Source organism: Staurois parvus, unplaced genomic scaffold (genome assembly GCF_062004578.1).
Source record: "Staurois parvus isolate SC_StPar_1 unplaced genomic scaffold, SC_StPar_1.0 ptg000059l, whole genome shotgun sequence".
Classification (NCBI taxonomy): domain Eukaryota; kingdom Metazoa; phylum Chordata; class Amphibia; order Anura; family Ranidae; genus Staurois; species Staurois parvus.
In genome coordinates, this window is record NW_028317855.1 from 6,134,083 (window position 1) to 6,158,988 (window position 24,906).

Genomic DNA, 24,906 nt, shown 5'->3' on the forward strand with positions numbered 1-24,906 from the left:
CCCACCAAGGTTGCTCAGATTCCTGCATATCAGTATGGCACCTTGATTTTATATTGGCTGGATTCAATTCCAGATACTCACTGACAATTTCCTCCTGAGGAAGTGAAAATTGTTCATGAAATTCGTTAAGGCAAAAATGAAGAGAATATGGATCATTGGAACTTCTGTGAAATATCAGTCTATGAAACATAGATGCTATGAAGTGTTAGACCAGGATTAGCTAAGTATTTATTCATATTAAAATATATTCTTTCTACAAATTGTGGATACATATCTGAATTACCAGTCTTAATATGTGATTTTTAGGATTAATGGTCTTAAGGGATGTAATAAAGTAAAAAGTTTTTGGAATATGTTCTTTGTATTTAATATGTATCTTGACTCTAAGATACCTGAAAATGTCCCATCTGTGTACCATTGTGGAGATTTCCCTTTACTGCCTCTCCAATAGCCACAACAAAAAGTGAAAGGAAATCTCTCCAAACTGAGGGAAATCGCTGGTTGTCACCAGAATTAGTGTTCCCATTAGATGATTCCCCCTAATCTTGTGCTGGGGACAACCCAGAATTTGGGATTTTCTTTTACTTTGCCTTTCAGTGATAATAGTAAACAGGACAACTAGAGAGGGTGAATCTTCATAATGGGGGTACAGGCATCAATAAAAACATGAAAGAGCTTCCAATCCCTCTCCAGTCTATCCAAAACTAAAAATGAAGCTAAGGCTAAATGTAGACATATGTTCTATGAATCAAGTAAAGAATGTGGTAAACTTTTGGCAAATGCCCTACATAAGCAGTGGGGCTCCAACTACACCCACATTAAACTTGTGTAACACTACCCATCTTCCAAAAGAAATCTCTCAGGTCTTCAGAAGCTACTACAAATAATATAATTTGCAAACAATTCTCTCAGCAGGCACTACAACTGGCAAGCTAGGACAGATTTGGGTCTAGATTGCCTCCTTTAACTGCTTGGCACCGAGTGCATGCAAATATACAGCCTCTATGTGGCTGGGCCTTGATGCCGAGGGGCCGCAATCATTGCATACCCAATGTAAACAACAGATGTGAGGACAGCATGTACCCTGCGCACTACCAACACATTTACTGGCACCTCATGGAAAAATTCCGATCACTGCTTGCGGCTGGGAATTTTCCTAATATGTGACAGTCGTGGCAGTCACATGACCCTAAACCCCGCCCCCACCTCCCATTGTCACAAACCCATTAAAGGGCTGGGAGGCACCGGTGCCAAGGGGTTAAGCTTCCTAAGTTGAAAACGAAAAACAGAAGATGTTAGAAGCCCCTATTACAGCTGAGGATCAGTCACGGGTGATGTCAAACACTAAGCACATGAAGCCTCTGAGCCAGATGGCCTCCCATGATCGTACTATAAACAATTCCAGGGACACCTAGCTAATCATGTTTTAGCGGTATGCCACTCCCTATCCGCTGATAACCACCCACATGCTGATTTACTCCATACTCACATTACAGTCCTTCTGAATGAGGGTAAAGATCCTAAGCTCTGTGCCAACTACCAACCAAATATCTTTGTTAAACTTTGACCTTTAAACTGTTCTCAAAGATATTGGCTTTGTATCTCAACATGTATGCCTCCACCAACTCTTACACAACAGCCAGGTGTGCTTTGTAGAAGCAGAGAGGATAGGAATAAAATTACAAAAAGTAGACCTTGTCCACTTGGCATAGCAGGAAGCACAAAATCTGATGCTCTTATCCACAGATTCTGAAAAATCAATTGACCATGTCAATTGGAATAATAAGGAAGGGTCTCAGGTATATAGATTTGGGAGATATTATGCTACCACAAATCCTTGCCATGTATTCTAGACTGTCCACAAGGGTACAGACTAACAAAGCTTTAGCATTATCAACAACCAGTCTCCTCCTCCTATAAAAATGCATGAAGCATAAAAACACATAAAAAACGCATGTAAAAACAGGCAAAAACATGCTACAAGAAGCACATTGAAAAGCACATGATTATACAGCACTTTTGTGAACCTGGGTTTACCCTCTGTATATTCTATGAGAATCTCATTTGTATAAATGCAATATAACCCCTCCTATTCCTACAGTATTGCACAGGAGACAATCAATTAGATCTGTTCAGTTAACAGGAGGAGAGCACACTATACACATAAAACTGCCATCTGTGACAGCTACCAAAAGCAGGGTACAAACTCTTGACATTGTGGTATAGAGTTCCAAACACCCTGCATTCCTTTTATCCATATACAGTTTGGACCCTGATACCAATAATATTGAATATACAACATAAGTAAAATCATAATCAACTTATATAAAATGTAAATGCACAGTGATGAATAAATAATCAATCCATATTATATCTATTTGGGACTTTATTCATCACTATTCACTTGCACTTTATATAAGTTGATTATGATTTTATATATGTTGTATATTCAATATTATTGTTGTCACAGACCAATTTGTATATGGTATTGTATTTCTGCCTAGGAGGGCTGCTGTGTTTTTATTAATATACCCTCCTTTTTTTGTGCACTTCTTTGGATAATCTGTTTGTTTGGGATATATTTTTTTTAAATTATGGTTTTGTTTATATTTGAACTCATTTTTATTTTCACCTAGGAGGGCAACTGGGTGTTTATTATTAGTCCTTCCATTTTTTCCACTTTTTCCACTTTTGATTTATCACTTTATTTTTTCAATTCTTGAGGTTACCATTGTTTTTCTTATTTTATTCATCTATTATTACCCTGAGACTGCTGTGCGCAGGGCTCAGGCGGGTGTTTATTTTATTTATTTTGATTTTGGGTGGGGAGTTTGCTATGTGTTTATACATTTTTATATTTTTTTATATGTGTAGTTTTTTATACAGTACTTACATTAACATTTATTTACTGGAGGTTTCCTATTTTAAAAGTATAAATGATGTAGTTTGCTTGAATTTCAGAGTACTATTGCACTTAATAATTTTGGAAAATGTAGCAGGATAAGCAAACATTTGCATCTTTTACTTTAGAGACAGGAATCAGGGCTACAGTTTTAATTGGTAATGGTCAGTCAGCTATGCTAATAGCTTGGACAAAGGTGTGTCATATGTAGATAGACATGTGCAGTGTGACAGTTCAATACTGAGAGGTGTACCTGGACAAAGTCTCCATTCATATGTTAAGTGTGCTGAAAGTGTTCAATACACATTACCTTGTGTTCTGTCATTTTCAGGGTTAAATTCAGCATTTATTAACTTTATATATTTTATTACTATATATTCCTTGCATTTACACGCCTATAAGTTTATACACAGCTGCACATGATGCACTGCTCTCCTTGCATTTTGAATATTTTTTTGGATAGCACCTAGTGCTCTTGTGTAAACAGAATGCTATTGTGTATGGGGAAATTAAGTATTTCCTGCTGATCCTCACCTTCCTACTTCAGTCCTTTGTTCCCATGGGAAGGTAATACTAAGTAACAGTCTGTAACAAGAGATCTCAGCTGTCGGGAGATAGTAAAGAAGTCATATATTGCAATAACCTGGACAGTGGTAGGATCTCTGATTTTATTGGGATCTTAAAGTGGTTAAGCCTTTGTGCTCTGTCTGATTCATATTCAAAGGGCAGAACAGAATTCAGGTAAAGTAACTAAAACTGGCCCTACACAATGTAGAATATTGTTCAAAAAGTTTCATTTAAGGAGCACTTGTTTGATTTTCCAATGATTAATGGTGTCAAATTGATGTTTGTTTCTGACCACAGTGATGAAAAAATTTAAAAGGGCAAGGTTGAAAAACTTTCTTGAGCTAATGCAATTCTATTTGTTAATGCGGTCTTCATTTTCGAAAAATTGTGCATTGAACCTGTTTAAGAGTACATGGCCATAAAAAATGCAATTCAAAGCACTTTTTGTTTATGAATCTGAATGCAGGTATATTATTTTCAAGGGGAACATGCACACAAGTGCGTAAACATGCATTGTGTCCAGACCCATAAACAAAAAAACCAAAATCTGCATCTGAAGGCAGGCATTTTATGCATGTGTGTGTATACATAGGGCTTGATTTGCTAAAACTGGAGAATGCATAATCTGGTGTAACTCTGCATAGAAACCAATCAGATTACAGGTATTTTGTCAAAGCTTAATTTAAAAAGCTGAAGTTAAAAACCAATTGGCTACAATGCACAGCTGCACCAGATTTTGCTCTCTCTAGTTTTAGTAAATCAATCTCATAGATGCAAAAAGTAAATTCTGGAATGTAAAACAGAGCAAGAGGATAAAGAACTAAAATGTTATGTATTTAAATGCATAGGCATTTATGAGTTTAAAGGCATCTAAACATTATTATAATTTACACGGGAACTTCTGTGAAAAACCCTTGCCTATATGATCAGTAAAAATCTTATGGATGTGTGCATGTATTGTAATGTGCATGGAGTTTTATTTAATTAGCAGGTCTGGGAAAAAATTTAAGTGCTTCAAATGAAATTAGTTGACTCAGTGATGGCAAGAAAGAAAGTTCTGAGAAACAATTTTTCTACGAACATCCAAATGAAAATCTAACTGTATATACCTAGCTTAAGGTATTTCATTGGTTACATTCTTTTACTTAGCTAAGTTTTTCCTTTTGATGAATTCAGGGAAAAGGAAGAACATGATTTCCTGCAGAGTTTTTCTATAAGACATTACCCATAAGTGACAGGAAAACATGGAAGTCCATTTACCTAGACACCTCTTGTTTTTAAGCTGTAGATTTGAAATTTTAATTCTGCCAGGTGTTAATTCCTAATGAAGGCTATTACACTTAAAGCAGGTTATGGGGCTTTGGGACACACCTCTTCCTTATGGCACCTCTCCTTTTCCATGTAGGTGCAAACATTTAGATATTTACATACACTCTCACTTAATCTACAGGGCAATTAACCTGAGAAGCTTCTGAAAACCTGGAGGAACATTCACTGGCCAATCAGCAACAACAGTAATGAAGATCAAAAGAAACTAACCACCAATCATGACACTCTCAAGAGTAACTGATCTTCTGTATGGCATCAGCTTTGGTTTAGAAAGTCAGAAGACTCCAGGCTTGTGGATTGTTGGAAGACTGCAGGCACTAGTGTTGTCACTGAAGTTGGCACTTAGACATGAGTATCAGCGGAACAGAGAGCTGTAGCAAGAACGTAGGGTGCAGGATGGATCATCTTCTCACTGCTGTAGAAAATGAGCTACAGGCTGGCAGTGACAAGGGAGACCCAACAGAGAGGGAGCTTAAAGTTACATTAGAGGAAACCGATTTATGGTTAAGATTCAAAGAACTCACAAATGAAATGATAGTCACCAAGAATGGCAGGTAAGTGTTCTGTCAAATGTATTCACATGTGTCTAGCAACTGAACTATTAATTATAATATTTGGATGTGTACGGGAGATAAGCATCTTTGGGATTTTTTCCTTTACTATATATATATATTGGATAGCAGAAAGGGTTGTTTGTCATAGTACTTTTTATATACTTTACTTGGTTTTTATCCATTTGTTAAGGTTAATAAGAAATAGATAAAATCTACAGCTAGAATATAAAAAATGGGACATAAATCAAATCTGTTTTCAATAATTGATTTGGCAATATTTCTCCTTAAATGTGTTGCTTCAGTAGAGTGAGAATTTGAAGCTCTTAGGAACCTTTTCATAGTCCTGTTCATTTCCTTTTACATCTAGAATATTGTACTGATTTATCCTATTTTCAACAGCCCTTATATCCTCAGCATTTTTTACTTCAAGAACATAAATAAGGTGTAATAAAGTATGATACAGATTGGACTTTAGCATAATAAAATTAATTTAATTAAATAATTAAATTTAATAACCATATTGACTTGACTTGAACGTTTTCCCCTCCTAAATTTTGTTTCATACATTTTGATTGAGATTAAGTTTAAGGACAGTTTCAAGATACAAACAGTACTGTATCTAGACCAACAAGTGAAATAGAGATGTGTCCAGTGTAACAAAATAACAAAATTTTGTCAGCAAATTGCCGCCCCCGCCATAAATTCTAATGTATTTATTGCTACTTCAGTAGTTAGGTGACATGCTATCCGTAGATGAACAAACAATTGTAGTTCAAGTTTTTTGTTCTTTAGACATCTTGGCAAGTTCTGGGTGCCACCATATCTATTACATCCAATCTCATTGGAGACAAGTTAAGGCTTATGGTGGCCATACATGGAACAATTTTATATATGATAGTATTTTCGATAGATTTACTGTCTTATTGGAAATACGATAGAAATATTGAAACGTTTGTTTGATGGGTCTTACAACTGATGATCATACTGAATTATATACTTTCCTGTGATTGGATTTTCTGTTTGGATCATGCAGAATAATTTCTAATAAACTGGTTTTGCTTAAAATTGATGGATGGCAAAGTGGGGTAGATTTACTAAAACTGGTGTACTCAGAATCTGGTGCAGCTGTTCATGGTAGCCAATCAGCTTCTAACGTCAGCTTGTTCAGTTAAGCTTTGGCAATGCAACCTGGAAGCTGATTGGTTTCTTTGCAGAGTTGCACCAGATTTTGCACTCCAGTTTTAGTAAATAACCCCCACTATGTGTCTCTTTGGTAATTCATGGAACAGTTAATAATATTCCATCCTCTGAAGAATGGTGTGATCAGATTGTTAAGTTTATGGTCACCATTACACCCAATTATCAAACTCAAAAATATATCAATGTGATGTGCAGTAACTAAACTCATGACTAAAATGTTACTTATTGTGATATATCTTGTAAACAGTAATATATGAATGAGAATGATAGGTTAAATGCAATAGATGTGCACCTTTTAATGTTTTTGGGTGGAGTGGGAAAGGGTTAGAACCCCTGTCAGGTATTTATTGCTGTCTATGTCCCCATTAGGGAGATTTTCTCTTGCTATACCAGGGCCAGGTGAGAGGTTGTCAGAGGTACAGTAACTAAAGATAACTCCCTCTAATGTGGATAGAGGCCACAGCAAAGCTATGTTTTTAGAAGAGTGGAAATAGTACCTCTGTAAGTTATTATTGTACTGTATCTTCTTACCTTAGTGACTCCCCTCATTTCTTGTCCCGTTGTCACAGGGATAAAAAGTGAAGGGAAGTCTCCCAATGGTGATACAGACATCAATAAAACCTGACAAAAGGTCTAACCCTTCCCCATTCTATTCAAAACTTGGAACAAAAGTTTTGGCTGGAGTTTGACTTTAAAGGTAACCAATCACCATAAAATGTGTACTAATGTGCTTTAGTGCACTGCAGGGTGTCTACAAATACATGTCTTTCTTGAGAGAGTGCTTCTGTGTGTCCCACAGACCCAGAAACGTATTGCTATAGGTCTCATACAATAAAGTTCATTAAGAAATGCATTAAAAGTGTACAATTTTCGAGTAGAGTTGCTTCTTGCTTTTCACATTATTCATACAAATTTCATCATGCGCTAAAGTTCACACTGCCTTTCTGCATGGAAAAAATACAAAACATATTTTTTTGTACTAAATAACGTGTGGTATAAACTGCCAGGGAATTAAATTTCATGCCCAAGTAACATTAGCACGTGGAATGACAACCAGCAAAGTGCATACCACTACCAGGGCCCCAAACTATATCCAGAAAAGTCTTTCCAGCTTCACCAAATTTTTCTTGCAGAAATAAATCACAAAGAGCAGCCAGGTCAGTGCTAATAGTAATAAAGTGTCTGATCTCACAACTCTTTGTGCTTAACTAAGAGATATGTATGGAAAATATACTTTTCTCTGAAAAAAATGCTCCGCTGATAGAAAAGGGTGTACCCTGTTTATACTTTCTCTGGGTGAGGATCAATTAGGCAATGGATGCCATCTTCAGCTTAAAGTGCTATTTATTATTTATTACAGGTACTTATACAGCGCCATCAATTTACGCAGCACTTTACATATATATTGTGCATTCACATCAGTCCGTAACCCTCAAGAGGTGTACAACCTAAGGTCCCTAACTCACATTCATATAATAGGGCCAATTTTAGACAGGAGCCAATTAACCTACCAGCAAGTCTTTGGAGTGTGGGAGGAATCCAGAGTACCTGGAGGAAACCCATGCAGGCACAGGGAGAACACGCAAACTCCAAGCAGGTGGTGCCGTGGTTGGGATTTGAACCAATGACCCTAGTACTGCCAGGCAGAAGTGCTAACCAATTAGCCACTGTGCTTCCTATATGAAACCCAAAACCAAAAATATAACATATTGTAGCTCTCTCCACTCTGGATGAAGGAGCACATTTGCACAGCAGCACTGTCAAAGGGGAAAGGGGAGTGTTAATTGTACTAGTCAATTTAGATACACTAAACAAATTGAAGCCAAACTCCCGCTAACACTTTATAAGCAGCTAAAGCTACAATTTTATTCTTTTTTGGGTTAAAGGTTTTACGAGAATAAAAAACGTTGATTATTGTAAGCATGGTAAATGGTTTGTCTCATTCCTCTAACTGCTACATCTGCAGGAGAATTAAAAAAAACAACAGACTTACTGGCCAGATCACCAGGTGAAAAAAAAAAAAGCTTTAAAGCATGATGGTCCTCACTGCAAGTTTCCTAAATAAGCTTCTATTGCTACCAGAGCAATTTAAATATATTCCAATCCCAGTGATTCTTTGCAATTCTCTAGACAGTGAGGGGCTGCCATCAGCACTTGTGCAGCATAGCAAATATGTCTCAGTTCTAGATTTAGCTGCAATTATACTCTGCATACTGGGCCATAGTGTGGAGATTCACCCTCATCCTGGTGAGTACTGTTTCCAGTACAGAAAGTGAACGAGAATCCAAAAACTTTAGAGCTGTCACAGAAACAGGAACTGAGAGTAAATCTTCCAGTGACAATTGTCTTAAAAGAGGATCTCATCTCATTTTGCAAATCTTTCCTCTTTCTTGCCTTTGTGTCCCAGCAAAGGGAAAATTGCTCATTATAACACAGTAAAAACCAGGAGTATTAATAGTTCTAAAACTAAGGAAAAAAAATTGAACTTTACATATGCTTGAATGCGTATATACATAGATCAAGAGTTCTGACTTTACTGCTAATTAATCTACATCTGTGACATAGGAAAAAATGAAGCCAGTGGATCAATATGGTGGGAAGCCAATTAGCATTTTCAGAAGGAGAAAAGCAATGGCAACGTATGCAACAGCACAGGTCCTATTTAAAGGGGCAGTCAATCTTACAACTTTATATTATTTACAAAAATTGTATTGTGGTGTTAAATTGGATGCATGAAGCTTTTGTGATACTTTTTACTTGCTATTCCTAAATCAGTGATGTTTCACATGTAGGGGTTCATTTACTAAAGGAGTAGAGGCTGTTCAATTAACATGGTGAATAAGTTAAAGCTGTGTTCATATGTTCACTTTGAATACCCAATCAAGTTTGAGGACAAATAAAAATAAACTGGAATAGGTGAATGAAGGGAACACTAAATTCAGCACTGCGAACAATAAATGGTCTCTTTTCCTGTAGTTCATCACTTGCAACCATTATAATGGATCCATTTGGATCAGGTAAAACTGTGTAAAGTTTTCATTGATGACAAGATTTCCAATGATTTGTTAGGCAGGCCACTTATTATGCAACTTTCTTTCCTTCAACCAAGGGTTGAAGGAAAAATAAATTCTCAATTTGTCCATCAAAACAGTCAGTGTTGATGAAGGAATCTCTCCCATGTGCTATTGTATTCCGACAGTGGGAAGTTTCCTAGCTGTCAGAATACAATGATCACTGCTGGCAGCTATAGCCGTGGCAATAAACGTACAAAAAAAAACCCAAATACTCCCCATTCATAACTTTCCTTTTTGTCCACACTTTCCTTCTCTTTCTCTGTTTTCTCTCTACTCCACAAGTGTTCTGATGTCAGGCCTTAGTCCTACCAGTGGCCCAGAGATACATCCCAGTATTTGCGATGGTTTAAGCAGGGCTCTGTTGGGACATTGATCGCAGTATACCAGTTCTGGTATCTCATCTCCAGTTATTACCGTTTTCCTATCAACAAGTTGTAGGTTTTTGTTCATTCATTTGTGCATGGCATATTGACCTAAATATCCCTGTGTCAAGGGATCTGTATACAAATGCTGTTTGAATGTATACTGTTATGACTGTACTGAATTTTCTGTCAAACTCTTTATGGAAAAAAAAAACCCAAAGAGCTATTTGTATTGAAGTTGATTGATAGATTGACTTCAGTACAATGAGCCTCCCATAGATTTTTTTAGAGAAATTTGGGTGTTTCCTGCTGAAGCTTCCGAATTTTGATCCATCCATGGCTAGCTTTACTGGCACTGGAAATTGAGGGAAAGTGATGCAAACAACAATTAAACTATTTTTTAGTAGAGTGGAGAATTAACAAAACTTAATTTAGGCACATAGTACTGTTTGTGATGCAAACAGGCTGTTACCAAGACAGGCAGTGAGAAGAGTTCTCTTCAATGGGGATATAGGCTCCAAAAATACCTGACAAAGCTTTTCTTTCCTACACTTACCAAAAAGTGGAGCTGGGCTTTAAGATTCTATTAATCAACCCCAACAACATATCACCAATTTGCAAATAGAAGGTTTATAATGAAATGAATGGTACTAATAAAAACGTTTTACTATGCTCACTTGCACAGCACCCCATGTGATCAATTCACAATTGCTTTATAGCATGCTACAGAATAAATAAGTAAATAAGAACATGTTTGGATCATTGAAGAAACATTTCCCATAATTTTATGTGTAAAGAATCTTAACTCTGTTAGTAAATTAATAATTACTCGTTTAGTAAATTGACTAGTTAAATAATGATTTAATGCAAAATATTTCTAATTTCACACCTATTGGACATATATGTTTGTCGGCTTGAACAAATTCATATGGAAAACAACATGATATAAAATATCTCATACTTTGGAAGTAAAGCAAAGCTTTAAAAATATACATAACAGGTTGTTTTATTATTTTTAAATAATAATAATTTACTTTAAAAATAAATAAGATCTAGAGTATATGAATTAAGGCTGATTATTGTTTAATAGGATTATACCTGAAGAGCAATACTGTAGCATCAGCCAACCAAAGAGCAGCTGTATGCAGTTTGGTTGGACTACAGAAAATTGATTTCTAATTTGTTGCACTGTCTGCTATACAAAAATACACTTTGTTTTTAATTGTTCAGTTTATTACAGTGAATGATATATTACTGCAAATCCAAGGAAACATTCAATCCACTAGTCTTATACAATTAATATATTATAGCATAAAATAATATACAATTTTTTTTAATGGATAGGAAACAATATACTTTTTACCCCAAGTGTAATATTATGTACGAAGATAGAAGTTATAATTTACTATCAATACATAGAATAAAACAGAATTCCTGCAATTGATTTTAATTTAAAGTCATGGTAAACTTAACTTTGTGCCTTTTACCTTCAGGTAAGCTTATAATAAAGCTTCCCTGTAGGTAAAATGAATATCTCTTAAACATACACAAAAAAAACAAAAAAAATGGGCACACTCGATGGACCACTCGGCCTTTTCCTGCCGTCACCTTTCTATGTTTCTATGTTACCTTTTAGGAGATATTCACTTGTTTGGCAGCTGGTGACATCACCGACACATGCGCTCTGAAGGAACAGAATACTTATGCCGCCCTTTCAGAGTTCTGTGCTGCGGCCGTAACTCCCGTGTGCATGTGTGGGAGTGACGTCATCACGGCTCAACCATTCAAACGGCCAGAGCCCGCTAACTTGGAAGGAAGACTGGGTGAAAATGGAAGCCCTGTAAGCAGTGACAGTGCACAGCTGGAGGGCTTCATTTTAAGGTAAGTCTTTCATAATGTGCTAGTGTGCGATGCATGATATTTCCTTGCAAGGGGACCGGACTTTTTTTATGACTTTATTACTGCTTTAAGGCACCTCTCACACTGCTCATGCACCAAGGAAACATGGACATGTGACTCAAAAAGTGCACCAAAAATGCAACATTGGTGTGTTTTTTTGATGTGTTTTCCATTCATTTCAATGGTGTGAAAAGTTCCATAAGATTTTAAGAGAATGCGTTCTTTCATGCATTTTTGTTTCACTTTTTAAGCACCAAAAGCACATCATAAACTCATCATTGCCAAAGGGCCCTTATAAATACACATGTAATATTGTTAATCTATAGTTATATGACTTGTATACTTTTTTACCTGTTCATGTGGATTTCCAATAACCAACTTCTTTTTAGCTCGAGCTGAAAGTTCTATTATTTTTGTAATTTGTATTTTATTTATGAACCTATCCAGCCACTTTTATTTTATGTCATAACCATATGTGTTTTAATTTATTTTAGGAGAATGTTTCCAGTTTTAAAAGTAAATATTACTGGCCTTGACCCAAATGCCATGTATTCATTTTTGATGGACTTCGTAACTGCAGATAATAATCGGTGGAAGTATGTAAATGGAGAATGGGTACCAGGGGGCAAACCTGAACCACAGGTTCCTAGCTGTGTCTATATTCACCCAGACTCTCCTAATTTTGGAGCACATTGGATGAAAGCCCCAGTTTCCTTCAGCAAGGTCAAGCTCACCAATAAAATGAATGGGGAAGGACAGGTAATATATTACATGTACTTCATTTATTTGTGTGTCCATGTAATTTTTAATGCCCAAACCATCAAATCCTATATATAAAAAAAATCATCTAAATAATTTTTGTAAACTGAGTTTTATTGAGACATAAAAAAAAATTAAACATAGAATTACATAGAATGTAATTACAGTATCACATGACCATGATGTAGGAAAGGTCCCCTACATCAGACATAATGTACAATAGGATGTTGCAGAAAAATAAAGGGGACAAGTCTAAATAATTTAGATAAATAATTTAAATAAAATGTGTGAATGCATATGAATGATGGTAAGGGTTAATTGATGATATCACAGATTTTACAAAAAATATGTATAAAGATCAAGGACAATAAAAGTGTAGTTACTTTATCATTGTTTATTACACAGAAAAATGTCAACATATACCCTAAATACTAACTGAATTAAAAAAAAAAATATTCATATGAGAACATTTTTTCAGGTTTTCTAGGCAAAGAAAGATTCCCTTTTTTATACTGTTTTCTAAAAATCTGGATTTAAAATGCGACTAATCATTTGTCTAGCTTGTAAACTTAATAAAACAGAATACAAGCTACAATTTGTTTTCTGTTAAGTAAGATGTATGTGACAAGAACTTAACTAACATGCTATGTATACACTATAGCACTAACACTGTCCTTCAACAAATTAATACTTCAAAGAGTAACCCATCAATATTAAAAATTAAAATTCAGGGCTAACTGGTTTATTGAATTTTTTTGTAATTTATAAATGTAACCATTTTTATATTTTAGATCATGTTAAACTCCTTACATAAATATGAACCCAGGATTCATATAGTACGTGTTGGTGGACCACAGAAGATGATCACAAGTCATTCATTCCCAGAAACACAGTTTATAGCTGTCACAGCTTATCAGAATGAAGAGGTATGGGTCACATTGTACTATATTTCAGTAACGTGTAATAATTAAAAGCATTAGGGGGTTTCCAGTAATCCATATTGTTAAATATTCAAAGTATAATATTATACTGATATTTCTTTTTAAACGGATTCTAAAGGCCTTTTTAAAACTTTTGTTAAGTAAAAGTAAAGTATAAATGTGTGCCCGTAAATAAAAAAAAGTTTTCATCATTCAGGGAAAAGAGGTGAGTGACCTTCATAAAGAGGGGGTCATCAGTGGGGGGGGGGGGTTGGTTGGTTATAAAGTGGAGTAGAGTGTATAGCCATAACTTTGGGAGGGAGTGGGAGATGTACGTCTGGTGGGGTTATGGGTGTATGCTGGTGTTTAGGTACCTGAGTGACTGAAACATAAGACAAGGAGTGATTGAAGGTGTGTCAGTGCTGGTGGTGTTGGTGGACAACTTGTTAGTTTTAGGGGAATTAACTCTAAATTCAGTGGGGAAGGCAGTTACTAATTTTCTGACTTTTTTTCATGTTTAATGCAGCCCATTTCTGCCCACGTGCCCACTGATAGAATTGGCCACAGCACATGTCACTGGCCCATTGTTATACAGTATGTAGACTGCACAAATAGAACAGTACCCTACAGGATGTTAGGCAAAACATGGACAACATGGAGCTTTGTTTGGACTGCAATGTGACTAGAAGAGTCAGCAATCCCTCCATACTCCAACGAATGCCACAGGCCAGAGTATTGGGCCATGAAACATGTGTGATCTCTGATCAAAAGTGACATTAACAAGAGTTGATATTTTCTAAGATAACCTTTGGCTGATATCTAAGAAAAAGAATGCAGAGACGTGTATGGGGACAACATCATAACAAAAAGCAAACACATTAGGTATATAAAAACAGACAGAAGACAATGAAGAGAGTTCTAGAACTAGGGGGTAGAGAACAGGGTGCTGTCTTTCACTTCCTTATCTTCATCTTCAGCATGGAAAGAATAGCCTTGTATATACCTTCAGTGGGGTTACGATTTTTACAAACCTGACTTGTTTCCACTTATGTATCAGGAATGAGAATCATGACTATCGTAAATAGCACACCTGCTATTCTATAAACACTTTCTAATTGTAAGTTTTCACTTTTGGGAAACTGTCAGGATCAAGCTATGCCATTACTCAGCCTGTTTTCATTTTGACGTAATGGTTTATGAGAAGCTATGCCTTCAATCCTCACTTACCCATGAAAATTCACATGTATGTGTTGGCCACTTGGTACACAAGGCAAAACAGAAATATCTCCATAACAATATTTTCCAGACAGAGGGAGCATTTATTATAGCTCTTTCTCATTCCTAGCTCTCTTTCTAAACCTTAGGGATGTTAGTGAATAATTGTTTTATGAAGTGTACAGCAGTACTGAAAAATAGCATAAACAATTAAATATTAATAATTTGATGAATAAACAAAAGCAATGTGAACTGCTTAGGCACAGTAAATATAAATGCCTAGAATCCTTTACTTTTATTGTCATATAACATGTAAGTTAACCTCCCTGGCGGTATGATTATTTCAGATTTTTGGTGCTGAAAGCGGTACCATTTTTTTGCATGGAAATATGTATTTTTTTTATTGTAGGCTGTAATTTTTAGGAAAAACTCACTGAAATCTGTCCGAACAAGAGTCTAGTAAACATCCCGGGTATGATAAAATTTGAAACACAAAATCATAAATTATAATTTAATAAATAATCATAAAAATAATATAAAAATAATAAAAAATTTAATTCAATAATATAATCAAACCAAAAACACTGAAATGTGAAATAGAGCGCCAAGTTCGCACATTGCTGAGCTCAGTCGCAAAATCGTTTTCAGTTTCTGATGACGAATTTCCCCCACGAATCATTATCACTCAATTCTGTAAGTGGTTCTGATTTACTATCGCTGTTCTCTAGCTGATCTAAACCGCTTTTGACCTAAAGGGACACTTTTTGGACGCCATGGACATTTCTCAGTTTCCAGGCAGAAAGAACAGACAAAATGCAGGCAGGGCGCAGGACAAAGCACTAGGGACAATATGTATGTGAAATAGGTTGAAACAGCAATGTTTTACTGTGTAAAATGAAAAAAAAAAATGACATTTTTTAAAATTTTTAAATTTCCCGCCGCCGGCGGCGGCGGCGCCCGTACGTCCCGACGTCACAGGGACAGGACACAGAAGCCGGATGCCGGCATCGGCCGGAGGAGATGGCCGGGGACGCTGCAGGGGACACATCGTGGGAGCGCAGGGTAAGGTAAGTGAAGAACACATGCCGGAGCAGCGCCGCATGGTATTCCCGAGTGTAGCTCGGGGTTACCGCTTTTGGTACTGAAATGTTACCCCGAGCTACACTCGGGAATACCGCCAAGGAGGTTAAACGATTTATGATTTGCGCATAACTTATACAGTATATACTGTATTTATAGGGGTTGATTTACTAAAGGCAAGTATACTGTGCAGTTGCTCTAGATCTGAAGGGAATCACTGCTGATTTCTATCATCCAATCATATGCAAGCAAAAATGCTGTTTTTTTTTTTGTTTTAATTTTCCTTGCATGTGATTGGGTATTCTTTGCAAAGTGGAACGTTACCTCATTTAATAGGCTCTGGAGCAACTGCACTTGAAGTGCACAGTATATTTGCAGTTAGTAAATCAACCCCATAATGTTTTAGCATATGTAAAAATGTAGACTTTGGATAATTTGGTAAACTGCATAGCTGGAATTAATTATTTTAAAGTCCTTTGGAACTTTGAAATGTATTTCTTTTACACTTTTTCAGATCACCGCTCTCAAAATTAAGCACAATCCCTTTGCCAAAGCCTTCCTTGATGCAAAAGAAAGGTAAAATATGAAAGCACTTTTTAAAGCTAAGTACAAGTGTGTTTTTACTTTCATTTATTTTTAGAAAAAAAAAGAACCTAGAAATCCTTATTTCAAAAATAAAGAGGAAAGTGAGCATGAAAATGCAGTGAAAGCTACAACAATATCTAATATCTAATTGACAGGAGTGACCATAAAGACTTTATGGATGAAGTGGAAAATCATCAGCAAACCGGATTCTCACAATGTAAGTGGTTACAATGTGGAAGAAAATACTTGTTTGCATTTCTTAACAATTTAATTAATAGGTAATCGTACATAAAAACAGTAAATCACATCTAATAATTTGCACAGAGCAGTGAGGCAGTGATATACAGGACAATCAATCCATATTCACATGAAAAACATTATTTTCATTTTTGTGGTCATCTACATCTTTTTCATTTTATACAGCTTTTTTGTACATTATTATAAAATATATATTACCTCCGAGCTGCTCCACCCAAATCCTTATACGTAACAATGTCCAAGAGCCAAAACAAAATAATCCAAATAAAAGAGCAGCTAACACCTTTGTGAAAATACACCAACACAGTTAGAAATAGACTACAATTAATCAGTGCAGAGCTCTTACGAAGCAATCAAATGTGTAAATAAATAAAATTAAATACGGAATGTAAAAAACTTCATAAAAGAAATATGCAAAATATACACATCAAATTCATAAAATTAAGTAGCAAAAAATTGGTTAAACATTATAAGCAAAACATTTTATAAGCCAAAATGTCATTATGATATAACGTGTCACTGTACAACAAAATGATTTGCATAAAACCATAAAAAGTAATTTCATGAAAAGTCTATAAAATTCCACTGTGCCAAATTTCAAAGTGATCCAATCTCAAGAAGAGTTTGTGCATCCACTTATAATCTGAAAGTGTATTCTATGAGCAGTACCATGAGTGGGCGTTGAAACACACATTTTTTATCTGTCACTACTGGGTCCAAATTATACTAACACCACCCTGTAAAAAAATGTATTATACTTGCCTGCCTGTTTCCTGGGTATGTCAAATACCTGCTTCCCCACCACATGCTGTGAATCCTAATTCCGACTTCTAAGTCATTACAAGTCAAACATTCCAGCAAGAGAAACTATATCCTGCAGTGGGGGAGGAGGACATACTGTACCTGGAAGTGTGATACCTGCAGAGGCAATGAATTTCCTATGTGTTGGATTGTTAAGACAAAGATCACTGAATAGGTAGGTATACAGAATCTCTACCGGATAATGTATGTACTCTCCAGCGCCTCAGGAAATTCACAGCCTGTTTATTCTTTATACAGCATCTCTATTTATAGGGTAGCTTTACTAAATTTGGACCCTATAGTGACAGTCACTTTCAAGCTGATTGGGATTGATTTACTAAAGATTTTCATTTTACAAAGTGAATGTTCAATACGTATATTAAATGGAATGAGGCTTTGTTCACTTTGATTATCAAATTGTAAATAATTGTAAAAGGTACAGAACCATGTCGGAGCTCTCCTTGTATGTACCTTTCAGCTATAGTATTAGAGATTCTATAAGAAATGTTACATTAATAAAGAAAACTTCACTTTTGTTTAAAAAAATTACGCTAAAGCCCAATAATTCAAATGCTACTTCCTTAAAATTTTCCCCAGTAGTTATTTTGTCAGTACAACACTAGTGCTAGTCATGCGATTATAGCACACAGACTCTCCCAGACAGCCCTCACGGAACATGAAGTGATAAAAATGCATGTTTGAGTTTCAACAAAGCAGTGGGAGGTAAAAATCTGCAACACAATTTCTAAAATCCTTGCAATGCATACAATTAACATGGAGAGTACTGTGTTTCTCAACATAAGTAGAGTTGCAACTTTTAAGAAAGTGTTCTGCATGTGATCGGCCATCAATAGGTTATTTCTCATACCTTTGTTAGCCAGAAATCCCCTCCTCTCTGATTTAGTTTGGCTTTATTTGTATGGGCCTAAGTTCCACCTACCTGCTGCATAGAACTACACTATCCAGTTGGAACCTTAGTCCATAACTAGCCGCAATCTGCTAGTCTGGTAAGGCATACTGCCTCACATAAGGAGGGATTTTTGGCAAACCATCTCAATACCTGTACCTTTTGGAATCAGTGCTTAGACAAGATTTTTAAGGTTAAAAATGTTAAATGTTTGAAAGGTACTCTTTGCGTAAAATCTGTCAAAGTCAACACACGTTTTAATTATTAATGTTTTTCTTTTTAGTAAGTAGCTGGCTGATTCCTGGGTCCAGTTCACTGTGTTCTCCTGCTAATCACCATCCTTCATTTGGGACACCTATATCACTTCCTCCTTCTCATGGCTATGAAAAATTTACGACATTAAAAAATCACAGAGCTTCACCTTATCCAAGCCCGTATGCCCACAGAAACCATTCTCCACGTAAGTAATCCAAAAAATAAAATAAAAAAAACCTCTACATTTTAAAAAAATTACATTTTAGAACTAAATGTTATTGAACATTACCATATATACCATTACAAGACCAGTTTCTGAGGTTGACAAAAGAGCTGCTTTGGGTGAACTGTAGATTGATGTCATAACTTTCCATTGTTGTGTAAATCTTTAGAAGACTGTTCCTAGAAAAGTTAGGGTATTTATCAGTCTTTTCTCTATTTTATGTACTTTTATGAAGGAAAAAGGAAAGAATAGATGGAATGAAAGGGAGCTATATAGATAGCACCTTTTCTCAATGCAGTTTCGGACTTCTTATCCTCACAGCTGCCAGGAAAAATCTTTTGAAAGAGATAAAAGTAGCTCTATGACCCTAATTCACAAGAATTCACAGAATGCCCATATCAGTTTTTTTAGACAGCCCTCACCAAAACAGGACCCTCATAGGAGGACAAATATATCTTTACACTCACAACACACTACAAGATAGAGAAGATCCTAGATTGTAAGCTCGAAAGAGCAGGGCCCTCGAACCCCTCATGTATTGTATTGTTTCTGTCTTGTCTCATGTTCTGTCCCCCTTGCTATTGTACAGCGCTGAGCAAACCCTTTGGCGCTATATAAATACTTTATAATAATAATAAATCTTCCCAGCAGGGACCCAGCAATTACACATTTACAGGTGTAACAAAGCTTTCACAAGCTATACACACCACAATGTGTATTTACATGTGTATATGTGTAAATACATAAATACATACACAATGTTTTAATACACACATATATATATATCCTAATTACTAGTTTGGCTTGTTTTAACAAAGACTCTGCCACTCTGAGACTCTATAGAGAAGCCATGGAGAAAATATCTCCAAACGTTTTCCACAGTAGTGACACAAAAATATGACTACTCTTAAATATCACCTTTCTAAAGAACCACTTCAGAGTAGCTCCTTTCTAACTGTATGTCAATTTTCTAATTTTCTTGTAGCAAGTTACACAGAGAATTCCTCTGCATGTCTTCCTGTATTCCAGTCGAATGAACCCTGGCCTGGTTTACAGATGCAAACGCATAGTGGAATGTCATCAATAAATCACACCAGTGGTATTCCATCCAGTTCTTGGTATGTATTTTTACTTATGACAGATACCACCTATGAAAATAAAATCAAGAACTGTGTATGATTCACAGTATGGTGATGCACTGGAATATTTATAACGGAAGCCTGACTTGAACAACTTAATGTGATATGCTGTTATATGAGTATCTCTGAGCCATAGCAAAATTTACCAGAATGGCTGCCATGGGCCAGTGTTCAGGGCATCAGGGTTAGAAGAGGCAGCACCAAACCTCAAAAATGTACAGAGAAAACTTTCTTTTTATTTTGTTTTCCTCTTCTGGCTCCTTTGGACCTTTGTAGCTAATTTCAGCAAAACTGTCTGCAAGGGAAGGGGTGCAGAGGATGTTGGGGGAAATCAGAAATCTCCTTATATTTCAGGGTAGATGTGCCCATATTTTTGTCTCTTGTTTGGTGGGCTGTACAGCTGAAACAAGCTTTACATAAAATTAAGACTGCATGCTGCCTACAATACCACAATCTAGGAAAATGTTTTACCAAAAAATGACTTGGCATAAGGAGTGGTGATTTACCTAAAGGCATCAGCATTCTTTAGGGACACCTGAATGCATAATCATTCAAACGTTCCCAGTACAGCATGTCTAAATGCAGACCTGCCCTGAGCATACCACTAATTTTGGTATTGTATAACTCTTTTATAAAAATTTAAGTAAATGTGTAAAGTGCAGCTTTCAATAGCAGACAACCAGGTGCTGCAGTTAATTTTCAAAACCTTGGTACCTTAAGCCATATGTGTCTATGGGCTATATCTCCACTTCCATCTTTTAAAAATTCGACCCTCAATTGTTTCGAACGATTATTTTAGCAAATTCCTACCTAATTAAAATAATATGTTTACATTACATTTTGCAGTCAATACCCAAGTTTATGGTCTGTGAGTAACAGTACCATTGCACCAATATCACAAGCAGGCGGAATTGCTGGAGGCCCAGGATCTCAGTACCTGAGAAGTTCTACTGCCCATTATACCCCATATAATCAGATTGTCCCCTCACCTTCTATGGGATCTCCTTTATATGAAGGCGGAAGCACAGACATTGAAGACAACCCGTTTGACGTCACAGGACATGATAGGCTGGCACCATCATGGGCACCAGTGACCCCTCCCTCACTATGAAGAAAAAAAAAATGCGAGAACTGTTTTTCAAAGACACTTCTAAATGTTGTGACATACAATTAGAAATTGCTTTCCAGACTCTGAGCATTTATTCATTTTAATAAAGATTTAATGCAATGCAATGCTTCCAACCAAAATGAACTTGACTGCAGGATCCATGTCTTGCAATAGGTCTACGCAATCATGGAGTGAAAAACTTTTACCTTACTGTTCCCGAGGACTTACAAATAATTTGACCCCATAACTATTTAAAATAGTAAATGCATATTTATTATATCTTTGTCTTTCCTTACACATTTATCTTACTGTTGCAGAGTAAACAGCACTGAAAAACAGCCATTTTGGTACATATGTCCACTCACAGCTGTATAAAAACAGCATGGAATCAGGGGTTTTCAACATTGCTCTGTGCCTGAGCACTGCAAATAGTTATTAAAGATGGTTGCACAAAGCTTATTTTGTATTATATTGTAACATGAATCTGGACTCTGACAGACATCGTAGTAATATACTAACTAGTGAATTGCTGTATGTTCTCCTTTTAAATGTACTTTTTTTTTTCATAATGTTTTTGTTTACTGTAAATAAACTGTATTTGTCAAGATACCTCAAGCCAGCCAATAGAAGATAATAAATAATTTATTCATACTGCAAATATACATGCATAAAACACAAACTTAGAATTTCTTTTAGTGACATTATCTTTTTAAAGGAGTGAAAAATATTATATTAGCAAAGTAAAACAATGTTCACTTCAATCATCCAATCACCTGAAAGTCAATATTCTGGTTTTCAAAATTCCTTTGCGTATGATTGGGGATTTAAAGTAAACATAGCTTTACTTTCCTTAGTGAAGATTACTGCTCCTCCAGAATGTCCTTCCTTGATATACCGGATAATGTTTCATCTAGCCAAGTGAACCCGTGTTCCTTCTATGCACTCAATAAAATGCAGAAGAATAGGAAATTATTTGATTCATATAACTATATGATTTATATAACAGTTTCATTGAGCAATGTGACAAATGTGCTTTTTACTTGGCATGCAACTGTTTTAACGATACCATGGATCCTTATATAATCTTTTGCTTATACATATTACATAAAGTAAGAAATAAGTTAAATTCTTTCATTATATTTAATATTAATGTAAAGTCATTATGATGTGACTATGTGAAAGCATAAAATGAGTTTGTGTATCTGTATGTGTCTTCCAATATTGAACAGAGCTCAGAAATTATTTAGAAAAATGTAATATTCAGAAGCAGTATCAGGTAACATTACCTGTCTTAACTTTATGTACATATAAAATATAATTTATTCATAAGTGCAATATACTGAAGAGACAAATTTATCACAAGAGAGTTATGAATATAGAGTAAGAGCTGCACATTAAATTGTCCTGCCAAAAATACATAATGAAAGGAAAAACCTTAAAAAGTTTGTGGTAGCAAAAAACAATGGGCCTGATTCAAGAAAATGCACATATGAATTAATGATTGCAGAGAGGTGAACAATTTTAATAGTGTATATATGTGAATAATGTACTATTGTCACTTTAAATTCTTTTTTGCTTTTACCATATTTAAATTTTTTTTTCAAACTTTTGCAATCTTTTTTTTAAAATCAAGTAACAATAAAATATAAAAAGATTAGGAAAAACCAAAGAGATTTTGCAAAATAACATAAGGAGGTTTTATTTAGGGTTCATGTTTTTTTTTTTTCAAACAAATTTCATCTAAGGAGAAAATATGATAAAATTAGATTCTAACCATGTGAAAATTCACAAAAAGCAACATTGATACTTTGCGGCTGAATCAATTTTGCTAAAATCCCTTCACTCATGTTTAGTGTCCAGGAGAGATTCACAGCTGTATAAAGATTGCATGGTTTTTAATCAATCGAACCCATCTTATAAACTTGTATTGAGAGAGAAACCAATTGGCAGAGCCTGTATCTGTAAGGAACAAATATTGCTGCCCCATGAAAAGTATGGGGTTTGCAAAAGAAAAAAAATTATACACATCTAGGTGGATGCATCATCAATTCAATGCTGCATCTGTCCCCTGCCACCTGTGTACTGAGAACTGATCAATCAAACATTGCTGATCACTCAGTTCCCCCTCCGCTCTGAGAAGAGAGTGGTGACTGTCTGTCATCAGCTCTCTGCTCTGCCCCTCCAGTGCTAACTGGAGTGCCAGGCTGGGGAAGGGAGGGATCAGCTGGCTCATTCTCCTAGTGGTGCAGCTGAGAGGCTGAGCTAACTGCTGGTCTAGGCATCTAGGTGGATCCCAACTGTGAAGTCAGGAACTTTCCCATACCTGGACCAACTGAGTGACATGAGAATGAACTGCACTCCTGTGATCCATATGAGAAGTATAACCAAAACAGCATTGGCCATACTTCTCCTTTAAGAATTGTAAATATAAGTAAGCTAAACAGTTTCATTGCTTTCTCTGTTTACATGTAAATCCTTCAGCTCCAGCGTCGTGCCCGTACCAATACCCGTACATTGCTGGAGCATGAGCTGTTGTACTGGGATGATGCCTGCAGCTGAAGGCATCATCCCAGTACCATTTTTTAGAGTTGACTGTGGGTTCTCTTGTAATTTTTGTAAATTGCTATTACAAGCAGCAGGAGAGGATGCCCCCCCACTGCCTTCTGCAGATTTAATGGGAGCTCCCATCCCTCTGAGAGTCCCAATCGAACAGCCGGCCCTGACACTGGCTTATCACAGAGCCGAACAAAGACCAGATTGACTTTGTTCGGCTCTGTAATATAGCAACCAGTGATGACCTGACATTAATTCTGGTTTACTTGGAACTAAATGGTGCCATTTTTTAAAAAGAAAAGCATTCAGTCACACGATCTTGGTGTGATTGAATGCTTTTAAGGGCAGAGGAGGGATTTGGGGTCTCATTGACCCTAGATCCTGCCATAAAGAGTATCTGTCACATGCCTATTGCTGTCACAAGGGATGTTTACTTTATAGTGATTAAAAAGTGGAAAACGACAGTGGAAAAATAAAAATAAATCATTTTAAAAAATGAAACTGTCCCATACCCCTATGGTTGTGTGCAAAGGCGAATGCATCGCATCGGTCCCGCATGCAAACATCGATCGTCCCACACATGTGGGGTATCACCGTGAATGCCAGATCATGGGCAGTAATTCTAGCTCCAGACCTCCTCTGTAAATCGAATGTGGTAACCTGTAAAGAGTTTTAAAATGTCGCCTATGGATATAAAAATTTACTTTGTTGCTGTTGCATGGGTGGGCGCAATTTTAAAGAGTAACATGTGTGGTAACTATTTATCTATACATCATCTTTTATATTTTGCAAAAAATGGGTTATGTATAGTGTTTGCAATAAAATTAAAAGAGTGTTTTTTCACAAAAATATTGCGTTTGAAAAACTGCAATGCAAATGCCGTGTGACAAAAAATTATAAAACCCACCAATTTAATTTCTAGGGCCTCTGCTTTAAAAATATATAATGTTGTTGGGTTCCTAGTAATTTTCTAGCACAAAATACTGATTTTTACATGCAAACAAAAAAGTTCCAGAAAATGCCTGGTCTGGAAGTGGATATTTTATTTTTAAATCTGTGTTAGGAACATAGAAAAGTGACATTAAAAAAATGTTCATTTTAGTCTGCATATGTTTATACCAAATATATCCTTGTTGAAGAACTTTAAAAGCTGTAATAAAAGAATGCATGCTGCAGATAGAAAATTAATCTTTTAATTAGTGAATGTGTCAAAAAA

The 24,906-nt window shown here is 35.9% G+C and overlaps 1 protein-coding gene across 1 annotated transcript; it reads left to right on the forward strand.

The window, feature by feature from the left end:
* Window positions 1-5,082: 5,082 nt before the first annotated feature.
* Window positions 5,083-24,539, forward strand: LOC149469797 (T-box transcription factor T-like). Its single transcript, XM_089668591.1, has 8 exons — window positions 5,083-5,352; window positions 12,382-12,646; window positions 13,438-13,572; window positions 16,376-16,437; window positions 16,602-16,663; window positions 18,696-18,872; window positions 19,876-20,008; window positions 20,876-24,539. Exons 1-8 carry the CDS (start codon window positions 5,147-5,149, stop codon window positions 21,138-21,140), a joined length of 1,305 nt encoding a protein of 434 aa, XP_089524717.1. The 5' UTR covers window positions 5,083-5,146; the 3' UTR covers window positions 21,141-24,539.
* The last annotated feature ends 367 nt before the right edge of the window (window positions 24,540-24,906 follow it).

Bases quoted from the DNA above. Each gene is read 5' to 3' on its own strand.
- LOC149469797 (XM_089668591.1), top strand. From the start codon at position 5,147: ATGAGTATCAGCGGAACAGAGAGCTGTAGCAAGAACGTAGGGTGCAGG. The intron at 12,647-13,437 runs GTAATATATTAC...TTTATATTTTAG, and splicing joins AAATGAATGGGGAAGGACAG to ATCATGTTAAACTCCTTACA. The intron at 20,009-20,875 runs GTATGTATTTTT...TACATTTTGCAG, and splicing joins GGTATTCCATCCAGTTCTTG to TCAATACCCAAGTTTATGGT.